This window comes from Prionailurus viverrinus, chromosome B3 (assembly GCF_022837055.1).
Source record: "Prionailurus viverrinus isolate Anna chromosome B3, UM_Priviv_1.0, whole genome shotgun sequence".
Classification (NCBI taxonomy): domain Eukaryota; kingdom Metazoa; phylum Chordata; class Mammalia; order Carnivora; family Felidae; genus Prionailurus; species Prionailurus viverrinus.
The window spans coordinates 3,002,501-3,024,678 of NC_062566.1; the positions used below are offsets into that span (position 1 = coordinate 3,002,501).

The following is a 22,178-nucleotide window of genomic DNA, read 5'->3' on the forward strand; positions in this document are numbered from 1 at the left end:
TGTGTATCGAGATATACCTAGGTAGCAAAATTATTCAGAGGTGCTTAGAAATGATCATCTATTTCAGGGAAGTGGTTAACTCTGGTTTGGGATATAAGCAGAGGAGGATCGTGGACAGGCTCTTGTGTTCAGACCCATAGCTGTGATGTATTATTTCTCTCAAAATTTGGGAAGAAGATACCAGAATATTGTCAGTTGTTGATACTGGGTAGTGAGCACATAGTTTTGCTCTTGTCTATACTTCATGAATATTTCAAACAATTGAAAAGATTAAAAAGTCAAGAAAGGAAAAAATGTGCTGAATGTAAAGACAGCCATCTTGAAGTTCAGGGAGTGGAAGGGGAGGGATGAAGATAACGGTTCTCAACACCTGAGGCTCCCTCTCCTCTCAGCTCAACAAGAGAAGGCGACGTTCTGCCGTTACAGGCTATCCCTTATATGGTTAATTTTGAGAATGGTGGACACATGACTAATTTTACTCCATGGCTTATGGAGTATTTTGATTTTAAGTAGTCACTTCATCCACGTCCTAGAGTGGAAGAAATTTCCCTTTCTCTGGGACTAATATTCACCCCTTTCAGCCAAGATGCACTTATTGTTGGGACAATCTTCCTGATGCCAGGGATGGAGCCCCCGGGCACATCCTCCTGCTTCTGAGTGCAAGCCTTGAAAATACCCATCAGGGAAGAGTCACAGAGTGCTCAAGCTTCCATCAGGGGCTAGCCTCTTGCTGCCATCTGAGGATCTCAATGTTCTGTGCCCTTTTGCATCACCCAGGTGTGGATGCCCTCCCACTGACTTCCTTTGGGCATGATTCTATGCGCTAAATCACATTTGGGGTACATTCAGCCTCAGCCCCCTCCCTCAGAATATCTGCACACAACTGGAACCAGACTTGGCACATGGGCCAGGGAGGTCTCATTGTTTATTTTCCGGGTTGTACCGAGGCAGCTTTACGAGAAGAGGCACTGCATACTGACGTTGGGGAATCTCCGTTCCACACTCTTAGCCAGGAAATGTACAAGAGGGACGTTTCAGTTCAGCAGCCAAGTACATTTGAGCAGCCTGTGGGACCCTTTGTAGCATGTTTGTCCGCGTAAGGATATGGGGATACTTGGGTCAGATCATGTCCCGTGGAATGGAGTGGCTGTGTGAAGAGGCCTGATAGCTGGCACTTGACAGCGTTTGGTCAGGTGCCTTATACGTGTAAGCAGTGTGGAACACACAGCCAGTGACGGTGCTATAGTGCCACCTTCTCCCCAACAGCAGCGTTGTGCGCGGTGTCCGGCACGTTTTCTCACTGGGAATTTTATTTCCAAACACGATGCCCTCTTACCTGTGCGGTTGAGTTCCTGAACTGCCTCTGCCTTCTGAGATAGGTTTGTCCCTTGGATGTAGGTGTCAAGCCATGACTAGAGGGAGCATAGTCTGGTCATTACAGGGACAGATAGCAAGGCTTGGCTGAGATGGCATTTCCTGGCCTTTAGTGCATAGCCCATAACCTAGTGCTGGCTTTGTGTTCCTTGTAGAGTAGGAAACTCTAAGACAAACCATGCAGGTATTGAAAATAAGTCAAGGGGCCAGGTAGACGGTAACAGGGAGTGGTAGAGTGCATGGAAAAGCAGAGAACACGTGCCCTGTCTAAATTGAGTGGCTACCATGTTGCTCTGATTGTCACTGTGCAGAAATAGCTGGCCCAGCATTGCCAGCACTCTTGGATTTTCAAGGGAAGCTAGAAATGTGGAAATTTTAAATGTGAAATCTCCCGAGTTTTAAATGTTGGCAACTAAGTAAAAAAATTTTAAAAAGAAATTGTGCCGAAAAAAGACACGTCCTGGAGCCACATATGGCCTATAGGTTAGGTTTGCAACCTCAGAATAAAAGAAGAAGAGATAGGAGAATTTTAAGCAAGCTGTATCATGGACAGCAAGCCAAGACATTTGAGTCCCACCCACCTGGGTCATTGCTACCAGCCTTCTGTTGAATCTAATGGCAGGAGAAGAAAGAACATAGGTTGAAGACAGAGCAGTGGCCACATCAGGAGCCAAAGGTGCAGAACAAAGGTCCTATCCCAGGGACCAGTAGGACTCCCTGGTGACCGTCTTTCCATGACCCCACACAGCAGGAAATGCAGAAAGAGAGACCTGTGGTGGAGCTTTTCTTTACCATAATGCACTCGTTCCTGTCCCTTCTTGTTTACATAGTGGCCTAGGGGAGGGTGCTGGGGAGAGAGTTCTCCTGGGCACCATGCTTGGCTTCCTAGGGGTATTCTCAGATACTTCACACTCTTGCTATGGGCGTAACAATATTCTGGGTAACTGCTCTTCTCTCCAAACTCATTACCATCTCTCTTTCATCAGGTTTACTTTTCATCCTTCCTGAGCTGAACTCACAGAAGTGCCATCAAAATGAAGGAGTCCATGTGTAGATACAGTTTGGGGTTCCTTACTTGGAAGGTCCTAGGCCATGCAAAGTGTTACTGTAAGGGCAGTGCAGAAGATGAAGCAGCCTGGGGTAAGGTTAGACCAGGCACCTCCTGGAGGAGGGCAGGGGCGGGCATGGGATGCTCATCTCCCTGGCCAGGGAAGCTGTTAGTGAGGAAAGATGACTCCTGTCCTCCGTCTGGGTCTTGTAGAGGGAGCCATATATAAAGTCCTGCCTCCCCTGCAGAATGTCCCCACCACTGCTGCCTTGACCTCCATTTCAGCCTCTTTTCCCTGGATATTGATTTTCAATAAATGGAAGCCATACTGCAAAGTAGTTACGTATAAGGACTTTGGGGTTGTGTAGAGCTTGGGTCAGCATCAGATTCTGCCACAAGTGAACTTGGTTGGTTTGCTTGTTTTTTAAATATATTATTGAGCCTTAGTATTCCCACATTTAAAATGGAGTTAATAACGTCAGCCCTTCAAGGATGCTGGGCGATACTGAGTTAGCCACAGGCATCACCTGGCACTGTCCCTAACTTACATAGATCTTTGGATGCCAAGGCGCTCAGTGATGCATCTGGTGGTAGGGTTGTTACAGCTGGACATGTTACAGCTCCCTTCTTCAGTCCGTGCCTTCCTGCAGCATGGTTCAAAACCTCTCACCTCTTCTTACCCCTTGGGAAAAGTGAGGAGGCTATGGAGACAATACCCTCTGGCTGGGGTGCGGTGCAGAGCAGGCTTCTTGCCCTTCCATCTGTTCTGTTGTCCCCTCCTGCTCTCTCTCTCTGTCTCTGTCTCTGTCTCTCTCTCTGGACAAGGATCTGAATTGCTCTGGGCCTCCGGTTCCCTACCAAGGCACCCATGACCTCAGTGCCAGGACTCCTGTGTATTTCAGCCCACTGTTGAGTATAAAGTGCTTCTCTCAATATAAGTGCTAAGCACTTGTGTGATGTAGCAACTTGAAGATGACAAACAAATACATTTGAAGAGGAAATGTTGGAAAATAATCCAATAGAGCTCCGTTCGGTATTGGGCCTTTTATCAAGGCCACAACCTAAACCACTTTATGGAGTTAGGTAACGAAATTATCATGTCACATAACAAAAGGAAGAAGCAGGGACAGAAAAGGAGGCCGGGAGAATCCGAAGCCATGTGAGGAGTGTGTAGGCAGAGGAGATGCAAGGAAGGTCTCGCTGGCAGGTGCCAGAAAGCTGGGGGCCCTAGGTTGCCAAGGCCAGGGGTCGGCCCTGGGGCTGTGGTGAGACCACAGAGAGGGACAGATGATTGGGATCTGTGAGGCTGTCAGAAAAGTGGAGAGGCTTGAAGGTCTAGGCCCCCTTCTGTGTTGCACGGCCGTTGGAACCCTCCCTTCTCTGCTGCAGTGAATATTGAATCACTTGCCCTTGAAGATTTGACCTGCTTTTGGCCCGGGGGGATTGGCTCCGGTCCTTTCATCCAGTACTGTGGGTGCTCAGCGCCCCTTCTCCCCCAGCCTGCCTTCCCAGCACCCCTCCCTTCCCCAAACTATCCCAGAGTCTCTGGCTCCCTTCTCAGGAAACCTATACCAGACAGTCCCTGAAGACCAGGCTCTGTTCTGAGTTATGGAGCGCCCACAGTGAACTCTATGCTGCACGACTTTGTGTAGAGCAGTCACCAGATGGAGGAAAAGGTTAGACGCACGGGGGTCCGTGGGGGCACAGTGAGCAAGGCCTTCTTTGGAGGTGGCTTTGCCCCTCCTCGGCCCTCCCTGCATCTGTGCTTTTCCCAGTCAGTGTCCACGGTGGTCCTGGTCTCCCCTGCCCTCCCCCAAGCAGATGCCTTTTCCTTCCTGCTCCAGGGCTGCTCAGAGCAAGAGGGGGAGGAATAGAGGATCTTGGAGCAGTGCCTCCTATGCTATCAGGATTCAGCACTTAGAATCTTGGAAAGGCTCCACCTGGGAAAGAGTTCCAGAGAAAACAAACTTCAGATCCCGGCTAATATGGGAAAAGGCTCATGTTCACGGAGGCAGCTTCAGGGACCTTGGCAGAGGCTTAGGCAGGCTTGGCCCTGCCTTTAATGGATCCAACATGGAGCCTTCCAGGACCCATGATGCTGCATGGCCTCCAAAGGAGATTTCACTCTCCAGCTATAACGATAAGCCTTTCATAGGAGTTGTAGTCCTTGGGTCTACTGAACCAACAGCATTTATCGTTCCAACTGTTTATGCCCTAACTCAGGCAGGAAAGATTTTTGAGGGACCAAACTCGCCACCGCCCCATGCCCCATCTCCTCATCCTCCCCTGCTTATCAAGTTGTTTTCCTCTTAGAGATTAGCTGAATTTTTTCTTGGAGAAAGAAGGGGACAGAAAGAGGGTCTTGGGACTTGCAGGGCCATTACCTAAGTGATAAGAATCCTCCTTCCAGCCCTGGGAATGGCATCCAGAAGAGCAATGATGGGCACACGTTCAGGTTGCTCTGGTCCAAGAAGGAGGATTGGGGGGTGGGGGGCAAGGATGTTAGGGAGGGGGTTGGACAGAGTTCATGGGGACGGCAAACCTTCCCTGACCCCCTGGCGCAGTTCTTGAATGCTCCCGTGTGATACTGTGAGGACAGTGTCTGTAGACTGTATGCATGAGATGAACCAGGTGCCCCTCTAGGTAAAGCAAGTGTTGACTACGGATCGGGGAACACCTGGCTTCTGCTTCTGGCATCGTGCACATGAAAAATACTTCCCTTTGTTTCTGCGCTTGGGGCTCAATACTGACCATTAATTCCCCCGTGTCTGCCTCTTCTGCCAGGGGTCTTTTCAAACATAGACAATCATGGGATATTAAACTTGAAGGACAATAGAGATCATCTAGTCTCATCAACTCACTATATATATGAGGAGCCCGAGGTCCAGAGTGGGGAAGTGGCTTACCCAAGGTCACATGGTGAGTTACCTCCTTTGACGTCTTTGTATGCAGTACAGGCCCCACCCCCAACCAGTTTTGATTCTTCAGATCTTAAGACCACATGGAGTCTCCAGTATGTCCCAGAGGACTGGGGGATGACTAGGTGCCCAGTGTGGGATTGGTACTAAAAATCCCTTAGGTCAGAGGAGTCTTCCAGGGAGGACATGTCATAGGGCCGAGGCGAAGGGTGTGGGAGAAGCAAGAGAGGGACCACGACCTGGACAGGAACAGTGGTGTCCCACACCTCCTAGGCAGGCTGCCCAGACCCGTGGCCTGCCTTCCCTTCCACCTCAGACCCAAGAGAGCCCTCGTCCCTGGTTAGCACGGGGAAGCTATCGCAGAAACCTCTCATCCTGAAGCTGAGCCTCTCTCTAAACATGATGTCACAGACAAGAAAGTTTCCCTCCGTCTTCACAAATCTGACCCCGCTCCCTACAGATGGAGAGCTCCCAGTGTCCAGATTACTCCACTGTGTTTTGAGCATCACGTGATCCAGGAATGAGGAGGGGAGAGTCTCTGCGCAACCAGCTCAGTCTGTCCCCATCACGTCCCCAACATCCAGCTGTCCATTGTGCCCTTCACATACCTGCCCGTAGCTTTCATGAGAAGATAGGCTTGCTCCTGTCTTGTCTGCAGGTGCGTGCTCGCACGCGCACACACACACACACACACACACACACACACTCTAGACAGACGTTATTTCACAGACATTATTATAATCTGGGGTTGATTGAGAAACCTCCATCTGGAGATTTGATCAGGAACACCCACGTCTCTGGATCTCCTAATTCAGTCTATGGCAGCATGGCCGGAAAGGAGCTGAGTTGTCGTGCAAGTGGCCGCCATTGTCATTCCTCCAGGGCGTTTTTATCCTCTGTAAGACTTGGAGTTACGATAAGGCTGTGAGAACAGCCGTTATTTCCTAAATTTCCACCGAGCCGGTGAAATGAGACCAAAAGTCAATGAGAGAGAGCTGGCAGGCTTGGAAGAATAACGCTCCGCTCCCAGCCCTCCCCCCCCACCCCCCGCCCCTGCCACCCCCGCGGGTATGGTCAAGGCAACCTATAGAATTCCAGCTCCTAGGGTTAGAAGTGGCCCTCTGGTATCCCTTAGCAATGCAGGTTCTGAGAACGCTTTCCCTCCCGCCCCTTTCCCCCCATCCCAGTGACCCTAGTGGCTGTGCCCTTCCCTAGATGAGGCTGTTCTGCTATTCCGTGACAATCCAAGGCCCAAGCCCCTGAATATTTGACTCCCTTCCCTTCCTCGGTTCAGCGGAGGCCGCAGCAAAATGGAGTGTTTCCAGTTTCTCTGACCACGCTTGGTTTTAAGTTAATCCCCTCCTCCCTCTCCTTCCCTTTTGCTGAGAATTCGTTTGATGGTTTCCGATAGATCTGTGTCCGTACCTCCCTCTTCCCCCACCCCCCTCAAGCCCCCTCTCCGTCTCCCCTCCTAGTTTTGATCTTCTTTGGGGGTTTTGGTTTTTACTTTATTTTGCTTTTTTCTGTTTTTCTGTTCTTTTGTTTTTGTTTTTTATAGGTTTCAGAGAAATTATGTTGAATCCAATAAGCCTTCCCGGACATTCCAAGCCTCTTAACCATGGCATCTATGTTGAGGATGTCAGTGCTTATTTCAGCAAAGGACGTCATGGCTTTTAAAAACTCCTTTTAAGCCTCCCTGTTTTGATGTCACCTTGGTAGGCTGGGCCCTCTGAGAGGTGGGAAGCTCTAGGCGCTGTTCTCTTTGGATCCGGGGATGCTAAGTAGAAACCGCATGAGCCACCGGTGCCCCTGCACCCTTTACCGCCACCGAGATGGGTGTCTTCCCCCATCCGCCACTGGCAGGGTCGCCCTTTCCCTCAGTCATCACTGTGCTCCTTTTTTCCCGGCCTCCGAGGCAGCTCCTGCCACCAACTTTAGAGCCGATAAAGAGAATTAAAAACCTGTGCACCAAGAACCACCTTTTAAACACACTAGCCATTTTCTTGCTTTACAAAAACAACCCAACCAGCACGAGAAAGCCTGATGGAAGCCCAGCCGTGCTCCGGCCTCACTTACCCTGCCTGGAAGCGTGGGGTCTCCCTGGCTCTCCCTAGGATACCAGGCTGTCCTCTTAGTGACCTCATCGCCCTGCAGCCTCCAGCGGGGAAGAGCGGCTAAGCAGAGGTGGAGACCACGCGCTGAGAGAGGGGGAGCCAGGCCCAAGTGTTGCACCAGATTAGGTCTCAGAGGAAAGAATGGAAACCAATCATTTTCTATATATATATATTTTTTTGGTTTTTTTTGAGGGTTTTTTTGGTGGAGAAAACCATACTTTTTTTGGACACATTTTCCCCCTACCTTCCTCTTCTTTCTGGAATGGCTCACAGTGAGTGTGATACTAGAAAACTCCTTGGCCCCTAGATCGGCAGTCCTGACAAGCTTTTGCTGCGGGAGGTCTTGTCCATCAGTTGGCCATCCTGCTAGGACCACAAGGGACCGAGGGAGCCAGGGGCCAAGGCCCTTCCTACAAGTCCCTGATCCCAGGATTGGCTCTCTACCCCCACTCTCACTTACTCTTGACTCTCAGAACTTTCGGAACCCAATGGAATCACCAGTTCAAGGCCAAGATGAACTGAAGGGGAAGAGAAGGAAAAATTGGCTTCCTCCAGCCCCTCTCATGGAAGTGTCATCCTGTTCTCTGGTCAATATATGTGTTTACTTTGCTTGCTTTGACTCATGCCTTACTCCATGGCCACCCTCTCCCAAAGAGGGGGTTTGCTTTCCCCCACCCCCACCATTTTCCACGTAATCCACTGGGGAGAGGGAAAGGGTAAGGGATGCCTCTCCCCAGCTCTGATAGGAAAGGCACAGTGGTAGAGCCTGAACCTCTCCCAGATTTGCTGCCGTGTTGGGCGAGTGGACTTCGGGCTTGGCCCAGGCGCCTCCGTCGTGGGAAGTCGGCACAGGCTGCCCCTTGATGGGACGGCGGAGAGTGTGAAGCAGGGGTCTCCCACGGGGAGCTCCTCGGACAAGATGGTGGTGGCTTTTAACCCCCTAAGTTTTGGGGTGGTGACGCACAGTAATAGAGAATAGTCTCTGCCTTTGGCAAGTTGACGTGGGAAGTAAGAGTCCCGCTTAAGGTTTTCCTTCCTGGGTCCTGTGGATGGTGATTCTTTGTGCCGGGTTCCCAGCCTGATTCTGCAGATGCCTCCATGGGGTTTCAAACCACGAAGCTTTCTAGGTTCTTGGCCCGGATCTGGGGTGGCCTCCCGGACACCGTAGCATCCAGAGTGTCATGTGGGGATTCAGGTTTCCTCCAGGGCCTTGAGATGTGTGTTTATCCAGCTCCTGCCATCTTCCCCGCCACCCTGCCCCCCAACGCTTCGTGTCAGGCTGTTCCCCACCGTGTCCCGCTGACCCTCTGGGCCAGGGCCTCCTCCCGAGTGTGGCTTTAAGGAGTAAGCTTGAGGATGATGTTTTTAATTATTGTAAATCATTACCTCATTTCCAGCCTGCCAGGCTCCATCCACCCCAGCATCCTTTATTCTGCCATTTTCTCACCTTGTGCTATGACAATGGGGCGTTGTATTTCCACAGAGACTTATAGGAGTGTTCAGTGTATAGTTTCTTAATAAACACTTTATTTTCTAATGAAATGACTGCATCAGACCTCTTATTTGGCAATTCTGCAAAGAATGTTAAAGATCCAGAAATTCTCACATTTCCCGCCACACCTATTTAATTGTTACTCTTTTAAAGAAGTTTCTTAGCTCAGTCCTGTTTACAAAAGTGTCTGTAATCTGTTGCACTGGTGGTTTTCATCGAGACTCCTCCAGATAGGTCAAGTCCATCTAGTGAACTGTTTCCTCGTCCTATCAAGGAAGAATTAGAGGCACAGAGAGGTCTAGTGGTTCACCCAGGGTCACACAGCACAAGAAGCAGAGGCCAGGTTCAAACCTGACTCCTCCAGACACTGCTCAAGCCCCCGAGACCCTCGCCTCCTTGGTGTCTGGGAGACTGCTCTGTTTCCTGAGCAGCCGAGGCTTATCGAGATCGTTTCTTCAGAGCTGATGTGTAACAGGTTTGGGGAGTAGAACCGAGGGACCCTCGCACCAGTAAGTCGATAGGATTTTCCCTCACATGGAGCCGGTTTGTACCTTCCCTGGGTCTTGAGGACGTGACCTTGCCAGAGGAGGACTGGGCTCTGGGCTTACAGGCTAGTCTGCTTATCCTTCAGGGACACCCTATCCACACACCCGCACGCACACCCTCAGGTGGGCTGGACTGTCCCATGGGGCTCTTGTGGGCTGCGGGAAGTGGGAGGCAGTCATGGGGGTCCTGCCAAGAGTAGAATGCATAAGTGAGCTGGGCACGGCTGTGTGCCCTGGGCTCCTGGCCTTGACCCAGCTGGAAGGGGTTGCCGTGCCTTCTGTAACTTACAACATCTTCTGCCTAGGTGGAGGGACTCTGTATGCAGGACGTCTGGAGCAAGAGTGGAAGACAGGGACTGAGGAAAGGTTCCTGGGTGGGGTTGGACCTTTCACTGGGCCTCAGCAGGCTCTGTTGGAGCTCGCCTCCTTAGCAGGTAACAGTGAGACAGGTAGAGCAAGGTGGGTGAGCTCAAGGTGGAGGTCCAACAGGGACCTCCTGACCCTCATTGATTTAATCTGTTTAAATTGAGTTTGAGCTCCCCCCAGCCTGACCCCAAATGGAAGTTCCTCTCCTCTAGAACGGCCTGGGGAGGGCATTGCCCCAGCCCTGCATTCCCTTGTCCTCGGTGGTCCCAGGTCTGGAACTGGGATCGCCGAGGGGCGGGGCTATTGGGGAAAACTTCCATTTTTAGCAAGAGAGATCTGACCTTTGCTTTGGTCTAATGCATGGAGCCTTGGATGCTTGGGAGAGGAGGTGATGGAATGAAATGGCCCCTGAGAAGAGGGGGCGACCAGCACACAGCTCGGAGGGAGGGGTGCCACCAGCCTGTGAAGGGAGGGCTGTTCAGCACAGCAGGAGGCAAGAGGAAAGATGAGGGATTAGAGGTTTGGGGCAGCAAAGGGCAGGAGGGCTGGTCTGGTGGCTTCTATTTTGCCTACGAGGTGCAAGGCCAGGCCTTGTGCTAGGAGTGAGATCTGAGGAGAGCTGAAAAGTCTAAAGAGCCAGGGAGAGAGAGCAACGTTTAGTGCCCAGGACTCTGTTTTCCTGCTGGGCCCCGAAGTCCCAGACATTTACTGCGGTGTTAGAGCCTCCGGGGCAGTTAGAGCTGGTGCAGGGCAGACCCGGAGAGCACCGCTCAGCCCAGAAGGATGCTGCCTTGGACAGGCTTCGTGCGGGGAGGCTCCGGGGACCAGCAAGGCCTTCCGGGTTTGGAATCTTCCCCATGGGGTTTCACAGTGGTTTTCCTGAACCTCAGCGTACGTTTTGGTCCCGTGGTTCAGGTCCACAGCTGACGCAGGCCATGAAGCCTGTGTGTTTGCCGGGTGCTAGACGGATCTTTGTTCTGGAAGAGGTGTTTGAGGAGCAACGGTTCTGAACCCTACTCTCTAGAGCCTGGAGAGCAGGAAACTCGCTGTGTCTTTCAAGACAGTGGTGAAAACGGGGGGTAGGGCCCTCCAGGGACATGCTCTGGAGAGGCCCGGAGCCTTTCACAAGGGCTACATGGCCAGATCCTGGAACTGGCTGCCAAGCGCCAAAGAATGGGCCCACCTGTGGGACGTTAACAACAACCGTATGTCCCTTCTGCAGACCCGCTCAAAGCCAGGCACATTTTACCCCGGAAGAAGCGGACACTCAGAAAGTAACCAGCCCTGGTTTTCACAGCTGGTGACCGGCAGAACCAGGGCTGACAGGAGGCCTCCTGGACTTCGCAGTGTGCTCCACAGAGCAGCCTGTCTGTTGCTTCTGGAAGGCCGCAGTCCTGGGGGGCTGCACAGCCACCCCTCCCGAGGTGAACAAGTCTTTCAGGGCTCTCCGAGGCTAGATGCCATCCTCCCTAACCTCCTCCTGGCACCTCTCAAACACGGTGATTTTAAAGACTCCCCAGAAAAGAATATCTGGGGAGTTTTTTCCTTATCCCATTCTAGCATTTTGTGACCCCGGGCACCCGAAAGCATGGTTGGTCTTAGGTCTAAGATGAATGATGTGGCTTGCAGTTGGCAAGATTCCCCGGCAGACGATGGTGGCATCTTTGATGTTGGGGGAGGGCTTATTGGGTGAGACGCCCCATTCTCAGGATGGTGGGTGAGGCTGCCCACGTCTGGGCAAGTGTGAGCAGCTTTGGACAGGAAGGTGGTGGAAGGAAGGAAGATCCTTGCCTGACTCTTCCCGTCCGTATTCGAACTTTCTTGTCCCACCCAAAAGACGTCCCGGTGTGTCGAAACTCAGCCACGTGCTTCTTACCCGGGAAAAGAACCGACGCGAAGCGCGTGTAATGCGGAAGCCAAGAATCTGGCCTCTGGGCTGCCCTGGCTCTTCCCTCTTGTGTGGGAATTCCTTCCGCCAAGCTTACAGCAGCCACGGCCTCACCGCCACCTCTCAGCCACAGGTGTGACCTCAGCACAGGTGGGACTGTGCGGGGATGCCTCTCCTGCCCGGGCCCGGTTTCCACAGGCCGAGCCCAGGCACAAGCAGAGACTCCCGCGTCTCTGACACAGTAGTGAGGGGGCCAGAGGGGCTTTGATGGCACGGAGGCTGGACAAGAGCAGGTGGATCAATGCAGCCATGCCGGACGTGGATCAGGCAGGGGGCCTTCATTCTTCGGGGTGCAGGGAGCCTGAGCTCCGGGTAGACTCCCGCATTGCTGCTGCAGTGGTTCTGGAAGGGAGAGAGAAATAGGGGAGGAGGGCGGAGGCGCTGGGGGGGGTAGTGATGCAGGCTGCTCTGGGGAGGACAGGAATGGAGAGCAACTCTGGCGTGTGACAGTGGAGAAGGTGACGGGGCAGCAAGGAGCAAAGGACGGACGGGGAGCCTGGTTTGCAACCAGATTGTCCACGGGGCCTGGGGCTCCCCCCCCGCCACCCTTCAGTGGGGCCGATGTAGGCAAAGCCCACGTTTGCCTTGAGGCTCCGGCTCTGCCCTTTGCCGTTAGAAATGTTGTGACCACACCCCCCTTCCCACCTTCCGCAAAACCTCAGCCTGGATCTGACACCACTCTCAGAGCTAAGTGACACTCCTGGTTCAACCCTACTCGAACCCTACTTGAACACTCCTGGTTCAATCCCTACTCAGGATTCTGAGATCCATTTAGGTAGGATTTTAATCCCAATTCTTCCTTTTCGGTGGGTGGCTCATCAAGGAACCCAGGGGTCCCCTTGGAATTAAAGCTCTGCTTGCTCAGGGAGATTTCTGCATGGGGGATGAGGTCTGTGGCCTCTCTGTACTTTCGTCCCCGTCCATCAGGACACTTCCCCTCCATCACCAGATATCTGGGCGTAGACCTCTGAAGGCTAAGTCGTCTTTCCGCACCGTGCTGGGCTCGAGGTGGATGGCAGTGTGGGGCTCGAGTGTTCTGTGTGCTCCCGGGCGGGGGACGGTGATTGCTGGGGAGGAGGAGGAGGTATCGGGACCGGCCTCGGATAAGGCCCGCGGGCTGCCCTAAACAAGGAACAGGCAGGCGGGAGGGTCTCTGAGGAGCCCACATCCCGCAGGGACGTACAGGATGCTGCTGGCTCGGATTCTGTGCCAAAGGCCTCCAGCCCAAGGCACGGCTCAGTCCGTGCGGGTGCACTCTGAGAAGGAATTTGGAACTATTTGGGGGAGAGGGGAGAGGCAGGATTACCCAGTTCCCAGAGAACAGCCAGAGCCGCAGAGAGGTCCCGGCCGAGGGCCTCGGTGACACTTCCCAAGCCTAGCAAACAGGAGACACGCGAGCTTTCTGCACATGACCAACGCCACCCTGAGCGGCTCAGGGTCGTGGTTTTTTGCCCCGTGACCCTCTCTGCAAACAGGAGCTGCCAGAGGCCTCTCTGAAGTAGAGGAATTTAACTTGGACTTGGCTGAGAGCGGAGAGAGGGGTACCTGGCGTAGCAGGAATGGAGCGTGGCTCTTCTGAGAGGCAGAGAGGCTGAGCACGTCTCCCCACGCCCCTGTCAGAGCAGTGTCAAGCGACAATCAGGGTTTGGAGTGATGGCCGACACTCCCCACTCAGCAGTGGAAAGGGTTTGAAGACCAAGGAGCGAGCCAGCCCAAGGTGTGAATGAGTTGCGGGGTGGCGCTCTCTCGTCTTGGCCTCGTCACAGTTCGGGGGGCAGGGCGTCCTGTCAGCTCGGATACTCCCCCTACCCCACCCGCGCCGGCCAAGCCTGACTCTGGTGAGTAACGCCTGAGGCCTTGGTGGCCAGTAGTGGCACCCAGGCTGCCTTCGTGGCTCTCTTCCCTCCTCAGTTTCTGCCGCCCGCGAGCTGTTACCACGGCAGCGGCGTGAACCTGGGTTCCCCCTTTGCGGGCCTCAGTGGAGCTATTGGCCCGTCTCCCTTAAAAAGACACAGGCTTCCCTCCTTTGTCCCCATGTTCGTCCTGCAGTGAGAAGGGCAGGGACCTTTCTTTCCCCAGAAAGGTGACTTCCTTGCTGTGAAATGTGGCCGGGTGACACTTCTTTTACAGAGCTCTGAAATGCCACCTCCTTTTACCCTGAAGCTGACACCAGTTGTGGTCTGTTTTGGTCCTTGGGTCATTGTTTTGAAATTGCGACACCGTGTTCTTTACTCTGCAAGGCTTGCGACAGCCTTTGGCCAAAGGTCATGCTATCCTGACTCCCAAATGGACTTCTCAGGGGAAAGAGAGGGTGTGGGGCTGCGGGAAGGGGTCACAGGTGCTCTAAAGGGAAGGAGGTGCGTCTGTAGTCTGTGATGTGGCTCTCTAATTGGCTGAACAGGCCTGGGGTAATATTTACTTCACACAGCCAAAGTTCTTGGGGGTATCGGGAACACATGGCATGGAAAGTCCTTGAGTTTGAAGCTGAGAAGGTTTAGATCCCTAACACAGGAGACCTCCGGACCTACAAGACTTCTCTTGTTCCTGGTCTTTATCAGCATGGGCTGGACAGGCTGTCCCCAAGATCTGCCCACCTGCTGCCAAAGTCAAGAAGGGGCAAGTCCTAAAGTCTGTGTCCCCTGGGCCATCCAATGTGAGTGTTCCTCCCAGACCCTCCTTCAGACAATCTCAGGGAGAAAGAAAATTCCAGAATGCAGGCTAGTTGCTGAGTCCGGCCTGTCTATTCTATATACACTGGAGTGTTAGCCTTCTCTTGCTATTAGTTCTGAGAGAAAACTCACATAACAGCCTGAGGGGAAATCTCACAGCAATTTTTGTCATGAGCCATGGTCTCCACAAGCTCAGTCTGGCCAAGAGGTCACATCCAGGATCCGTGCCTCTGGCAGCTCTTATCTGAGGGCCACAGCTTTGGACTGAAGCCTTTCACTTCAGAGGGAGCCAGATGCCGAGCGGGCCAGTGAGAACCTCAGTCCGTTCTTTCCCACAGTCAGTGGGAGCAGAGAAGGCATCACAAATATAGAATAGATTCTGAGAATGTCCTTCTTGGGAGAATTTAAATTCTGAGTCCATGTTTGAATGACTCATGGAATCCTTCCATCTTTATGGCTGTCGGTTTGGCATTTTTGCTACCATAACAGGCAATTGCCACTGGTTACCTCTGTTACCAAAGGGCCAATATCGTCATGAAGAAGACCAGAATAACCCACTGTGTATTTTCAGGATGGCGTTTTTGGCCATCTTAGTTGCTTCAGAGGGTCAATCCCTTGACCAACTATTGTCTCATGTGAATTGACCGGTTTTTTTGGGCAAAACTTCAGTTTCTGCAATATAACTCTCTCTCAATTTGAGTCCCCAGTGTTCAGAGAAACCTTTTCCTCTTACTCCAGTTATTAGGTAAACGGTGTAATAAACAATGTCGTCAGGATCAAGTGCTCTCCTTTCCATTGGCTGCAACAATGCTTTCCTAAGAGCCCATCAAATAACTTTGGAGAATGTTACACGGTATAGCCAATGTCTTATAGATTCATAGTACACATTAGGATATAAAAGGCTCTGAGAAGTCCTCCTTTAAATAAACCTTTTTGTCCTACCACTTTCCCAATCTAATTGAACATAGACTTCTCTTAATACCTACCAATAGATTGACACACACACACACTTTAGGTAACACTGAGTTATGGTGTGGTCACAGCTTTTTTTTTTTTTAAAGAAGAATGAAGTAGGATGTTAACCACTGACCTTATATCATGATGAACGACCACACCCCAATCCCTTTGCCCAGCTATGGCGTCCGTCCCTACTTCTGCCCTCTGCCCTGTATAGAGGCAACAATGAATCTGGGAGCTGTTGGATAGGTACTCTTGTGAAGCAGGAAACCTTCACTGTGGTATCTCAGAAGAAAATGGTAAGTCATTTCACATAAGCGTTTAAGAGTTCAGCACTAACCCTGGCTGCACTCCCGGGTTGGTGGAGGTGACATCATCTAGGGGTAGTACACAGAATTGAAGATGTAAATGACTTGGGGTAAGTTACCTTTCCGTGTTCCGCATCTCTCTCTCAACTTGCTAATCCTCAGATAAAAGACTCTACTAGACGGGTGCCCCAAATGCCATATCCCCGTGAATCGCTATTGTCTCCTGGTGGGGGACATCTTCTGGTTCTTGGGGTCACCTCCCTCTGCTGAATGTCTTGGTGTATCACATGTGAAGAATACCTCTGCCCCCCGCCCCGAAAGGCTGGGGGGCTTGAAAGCAAGGGGAGGGAAGTAGAGAGAGAAATGGCTGCCCATTTGCCTGAGGGTTGGTGGATTTCTTTGGATGAGGAAGGAAGCAGATGCTTGGGGGTTAATAGACCCTCTCTGTCACAGTTGGACGGGGCCAAGCGGGAGTTCTCGGCAAGATTTTCCGACTTTGATCTCAAGAAGGCAGCTCTGCCTAACAAATAGTCTGAAATGTCAAAGAATAAATGTTAAAGCTTGAGGGGTCGTTCTCTGGGGAGTTGCCTGGGCTGGCTGGGGAGGGAGGGGAGGAGGGAGAGAGGGACACAGCAGAATCCTTCACATAAAGATTCCGACTTGGTTTTGTGATATTTAAGAAAAAAGAAAACTCTGAATTATTTATAGCACAGAAGATGGAAGCAGGCTGTAGAGAAGTGGCCAGGCTTAAGACGGTGGTTCATGTTCCATTATTTATCTGCCCCAGCCTTGAACTGGCAAAACTTGCCTCGTTAGTGACGTGCCACTGACCTCTCCTTGAATTACTTATTATTAGTATTACTCGTATTACTATTACTATTATATTAATTTAAAAAATTCAAGTCCTTTGACATGGGAGTTGGGGGGAGGCAATTTCTAGAAACAGTTGTTGCAAAAAGCAGGAGTTATCTCTTCCTCTTGAGGGGTCTCCAACATGTCCTTCACCGTCTCTTTCCACACCCACCAACGTGCATAGTGCTCCTGGGTGGGTGTGAAGCATCTTGGTTTGGGCCTGGCTTCCAGTTGGCCATGCTTCTATTATTTCATCATGGCGGATATATCTCCTGATACGTTCCATTTGCAAAATGGAGGCAATGATCATATGCCTTTTCTGGGTATGCTGGGGAAGTGAATGATGCCCTGTGTTCAGAACACCTCAGTGCCTGGGTAGGGGTGGAGGGCAGAGAAAATAGCATCAATGTTATGTGAGGGGGGTAAAAAGGAATTAGAAGAAATTTAAAAAGGGAAAATCAGAAGTGATAGAGGGATTAGTGTTAAAGCTGGAAAGAATGAAGTCTTTTCATCTGCTTATTTTGGACAGTGATGTTGTTTGGATGTTTAAAAAAGTGCTTCTGGTTGCTAATCACATCCTGATTCTATAGCGTGGGTAATTGAAATCCACTGATAATCTCAGAATTGCAGTTAAATTAAAAATGACAAGCTTCAGATGCTCTGCCTTCTCCCTCCACAAATAATACAAATGTGCTCTCGGTCCCTGTGCCTCCCAATTGTTCTGCACACCCTGGACATTCTCAGAGACGCGAACAAATGGAACGGGTTTTTGACAGGTTGGGGATGTTGAGGTGAAGCTAGTCCAAGTACAAACTGATCATAGGTAAGCCTCCAAGCATCACTGTGTTTACTATATATTACTTTTATTGAAAATACTAATACTCCTGCTGTTTTTTCTAGACTTGTCTTTTCCCCACCTAGAAGAACCCAGAGAACATTTTGCAGCTAAAATGTCACAGTGACACTCCTGTTATAAAACTCTGAAAATGTACTTATTTTTATACCCGGTAACTTACTCTACCTCTCAGAAAGATCTTCCAAATATTTTTCCTCCACTGCCTGCTTTCGGTGATGTAGAAGTGTGACCAGCATTGTTGCTGTAGGGCAGTGGTTCTCAGACCCCTTGGGCTTGGGACCCCTTTACAATCTTAAAAATTATGAGGACCTTAAAGAGCTTTTGCATGTGGGTTAAATCCATGTCTGTTTATTGCAGTGGAAACCAGAACTGAGCAAGATCTTAAAAACACAAGCACACGCACACATCCCACTTAGCCATCAGGTGATGTCATCACGTAGCAGGAAGCCACTGGAAAAACGCCACATATACCTGTAAGAAAATGAGAGGGGGAAAAAAATGCATAGACCATCTCAGTAGACCTTAGGCTTTAAACCTTCCTAGGAAAATAGTTTTAACACATGGCTCTCCTGATAAGGTCTTGGGGCTACCAGGGGTCTCTGGACCACATTTTGAGACCTGCTGCTGTAGGGAAACTGAGGCCCAAGCAGCTTCTCAAATCTAGTCTGGGTCCCTTTGTTGTCAGTGAATGATACCAGTCAGGCTCTTTGCTCCAAGTGTGGGGCTACCGTCAGAACCCCATTTCTTCATGCAGATACCACTGATGATGCAGATACTCAGTTGCTAGGAATACGGGAAATACACGGGAAGGAATTCATCTATTCTGAAGAAAACTGAGAGACAGATGTTTGCTTGCTCTGGAGAAGGAGCATGGGCTTGCTGTAGCAGTAAGCATGCTTGGCTGATTGAAGACGCTCATCACGAATAGGGTTTTAAAATCCTGATGGTAAAAGAGGGTGGAATGAATGACATGGGATGAAGGAAATTTACAATCAACACCTTGTAGGTCAGAAGCCCAAACGTGTGTATTCTAGCCCTCCAAGTGCATCACATTTGGATTTGTCTAAGGAACGTGTGGGGCTCAGCAGTGTTCTACCAGGACCCATAGGAGTGTCTGTTTTAAGTTTAGAGACCCTGCCCCCTCCCTCACACTCCTGACCTGGAAAGTTCTGGTAGAGGGAGATAGGACTGTGAAGTGCATGACATCTTAGGGACCGTTGGGTTAATTCTGTGCACATCTCAGGCAGTCCTGGGCACGTGGCGCTGTTTTTCCCGTCTCTTGTCATTTGTACCTTCGTACCCCAGATTTGTCTTTCATACCGCAGGGACCGAGAACTGCTCTCAGCTTGTTCTGAGATGCTCTTTGACACCAGTACCGACAGTCCTCTCCAGGAGAATAGGGCCTTTCGAGAATATTTCTGAGGTCATGAGCAGATGGTTCGTTGATTCGCCCTTCAAACACATACTGGGCATCTGCTCAATGCCATGCACTCTGCCACTGAGTGAAGGAGTCATGTTTCCTACCCTCAAGAACTTTGTAGTCTAGTGAAGTCAGTCTTTCTCAAAGACTGGTAGTGACCTGTTGCCCAGGGGACACACGTGGAGACAGTTTTGGGTGTCACTACTGAAGGCAGGCATTACTGAGAACCCCTAAAAGTCACGTGACCCAAAATGGCAGTTGTGCCAAGGTCGAGAAACCCAGTCTAGTATGAAGATAGAAGGCTACCTCTTAGTCTTGGCTAAGAAGGACCCCATACTTTTCAGGACCTTCCTACAGCTGCCACGAGTCCAAGGGCCATGGAAAGTGACCACCTGGAGCCTGGGCCTTACTCCCCTTCTAGGTGCAGTTGCCTAAACCAGAATTGCTCAGCAAAATGGCTCTTAGCTCACTTCCATGCCATGTGCAGACCTCTCCATCGGTCTATTCTCCTAAGGATGGGTTGCACTGCAGACATATGTACTGCCAAGCCCAAGCGTTGGCCAAGGGGGCTGGCTGCTGTTTAGGGCAGAGGAGAGTATGATTGTGGCATGGTTCAGGCTAGGTGGGGCCCTTTGGTTGTGGGAAGGAGAAGGAGAGCAGGCTGGGGCCAAGTCTCTGGCACAACCTGTCCCAACTCACAACTCCAAGGAGCCTGAGACACCTACATTCTTACCTTGCCCTTCAAATCATTCCGAAAATACATTTAACAGGGTAGGAGGATAGGATGTACTATATTTAACAGCATGTTGGCTTGACTTACAACTTTCAAATCTTCAGATCTGTGAGATACGGGCTTCAATAATTCTCTTGTTCCTGGTCCTGCAAATGTAAGGGGCAGGCCTGGTGCAGACTAGTGAATAATTATGAAGCAATATGATGAAATTATGCATGAGATGAACATAGGGGAGGGACACTTCATTTTTCAGTGCAGCTCTTAAAAATACTGGATCTTGACATCTGTTTGCAGCTGTATAAATAGAAATGGCAGTTCAAGGAACCCCACAATTAGGGTGATGAGTTGAGACTTCCAGTGTCCCATTGTTTAAAGAGGTGTCTCTCTCTTCGAGCCTTGGGAAGCCTAATCCCTTTGCCCCATGGCCTTTTGGCAGCCTCAGGCTGTTGGAGGTGGGCATTCTGCCTGCTGGGCCATCTCCACGCTGGGGCAGTGCTCAGGTGGTGTCATGCCCTTGTCAGGTTGCCATGGAGACTGATCTTGAGGTCCTCACGATTAATTGGTATTTATTGGGGATCTGCAGTTTTCTAGATGCTGTGACCAGCACTGTACAGGAGAGAGAGAAAGGCCGCACCCCCCCCCCCAATTTTGCATTGTTGAGAGGGTATCATTCTGTAACGGAGAGGTAAAGACCCAGGAGAAATTGAATAGGAAGGATATATTTTTTCTTCTAATAACACTGTGGGGTTTTTTTTCTGATTACGAAAGTAATTTATATTCACAGTAGAAAATTTGTTGAAATACAGAAAAGCACACAAACACATAAATTATCCACCATCCCATCACCCAGAGACAACACTGTTAACATTTTAGCTTTCTGCCTTCTAATCTTTTTTATGTACTTATTTAATTATTTAACGAAATCAAATCATTCTATGTGCATGTGCGTGCACATGCATTATTTGCTACTTTCTTTTTTATAAGATCGCATGTGCCATTTAAACAATATTTTGCAATATGAAAATTTTGTATAAGCCATATATTCACATGGTTCCAAACACACACACACACACACACACACACACACACACACACATACACACACACTAAGGCACATGAATATTCATAGCAGCACTTTTAAAAATACCTAAAAGGTAGAAACAACCCAGATACCTCTGAACTGGCAGATGGATAAACAAAATGTGGCATATACAAGAATGGAATATTATGCAGTATGGAAAAGGAATAAAGTACAGGGGTACCTGGGTGGCTCATTCGGTTAGGCATCCGACTTCAGCTGAGGTCACGATCTCACCATCTGTGGGTTTGAGCCCCGTGTCAGGCTCTGTGCTGACAGCTCAGAGCCTGGAGCCCGATTTGGATTCTGTGTCTCCCTCTCTCCCTGCCCCTCCCCTGCTCATGCTCTGTCTCTCTTTCTCAAAAATAAATATTAAAAATTTTTTTTAAAAAAGGAATGAAGTGCTGACACATGCTACAATATTAATAAATTTCAAATACATGATGTTAAGGGACAGAAGGCAGACTCAAAAGATCCCATTTTGAATGAGGCCATTGGTATGAAATATCCCGAAGAGGCAAAGCTTTAGAGAGAAAAAGTAGATTAGTGGTTGTGTAGGGCTGGGGTTGAGAATTGGAAGTAACTATAAATGGACCCAAGAGATCTTATTGGGGTGATGAAGATGTCCTAACGCTGGATTTTGGTGGCTGTGCCACTTGGTAGATTTACTAAAAATTGTCGAATTGTACATTAAAATGGGTGGATTTGGGGCCTCTGGCTGGCTCAGTCATGGAGTTTGTGACTCTTAATCTTGGGGTTGTAAGTTTAAACCCTACATTGGGTATAGAAATTACTTAAAAAATGAAATCTTTAAAAATAAAATGGGTGAATTTTGTGGGAGGTCAATAATGCCTCAATAAAGTTTACATATATAATGTAGTAAATATACATGTAAAACAAAGTATATGTAAGTATATAACATATAAAATAAGTGTATAAAGTATATTTATGCAAAATAAAGTTTATGTATGGATATTCTCTGCCTCAATATTATTGATACATATATCAATAACATATGTATTGATATAGTGATATATAATAGTATATATATTTATATGTAATATTGAGGTAGAGGATACCTCTCTCTGTATAAACTTTATTTTATATAAATATGCTACATGCATTTATTTTATATATAATATACTTATAGTTTATTTTACATACATATTTACTGTATTATATATAAGGTTGAGGTACTATTTACACATCTGTTGAGGTATTAATAACATATGTATCAATATATGATTGATGAAGATATATATATATATATGTATATATATATCAATAATATTGAGGTAAACAATACATATATCTTGGGAGCACCTGGGTGGCTCAGTCAGTTAAGTGTCCAACTTCGGCTCAGGTCATGATCTTGTGGTTCGTGAGTTCGAGCCCCACGTTAGGCTTTGTGCTGACAGCTCAGAGCCTGGACCCTGCTTCGGATTCTGTGTCTCCCTCCGTCTCTCTCTGCCCCTCTCCCGCTCTTGTCCCTGTCTCTCA

At 49.6% G+C, this 22,178-nt stretch overlaps 1 protein-coding gene across 10 annotated transcripts in view; it reads left to right on the top strand.

The window, feature by feature from the left end:
• The window catches only part of NTRK3 (neurotrophic receptor tyrosine kinase 3), a 551,343-nt gene that overhangs the window by 434,941 nt on the left and 94,224 nt on the right, over positions 1 to 22,178 (top strand). Inside the window, exons 13-14 of one of the 10 annotated variants that reach the window (XM_047863608.1) lie at positions 5,207 to 5,341; positions 6,899 to 8,996. The exons of 8 other annotated variants lie outside the window; for them this stretch is intronic. In XM_047863608.1, the coding sequence (XP_047719564.1) occupies positions 5,207 to 5,341; positions 6,899 to 7,017 (254 nt within the window). In that variant the 3' untranslated portion in view covers positions 7,018 to 8,996. Of the gene's footprint in view, positions 1 to 5,206; positions 5,342 to 6,898; positions 8,997 to 22,178 lie in introns of those variants that run through there. One more of the 10 variants, XM_047863609.1, reaches the window with a different exon arrangement.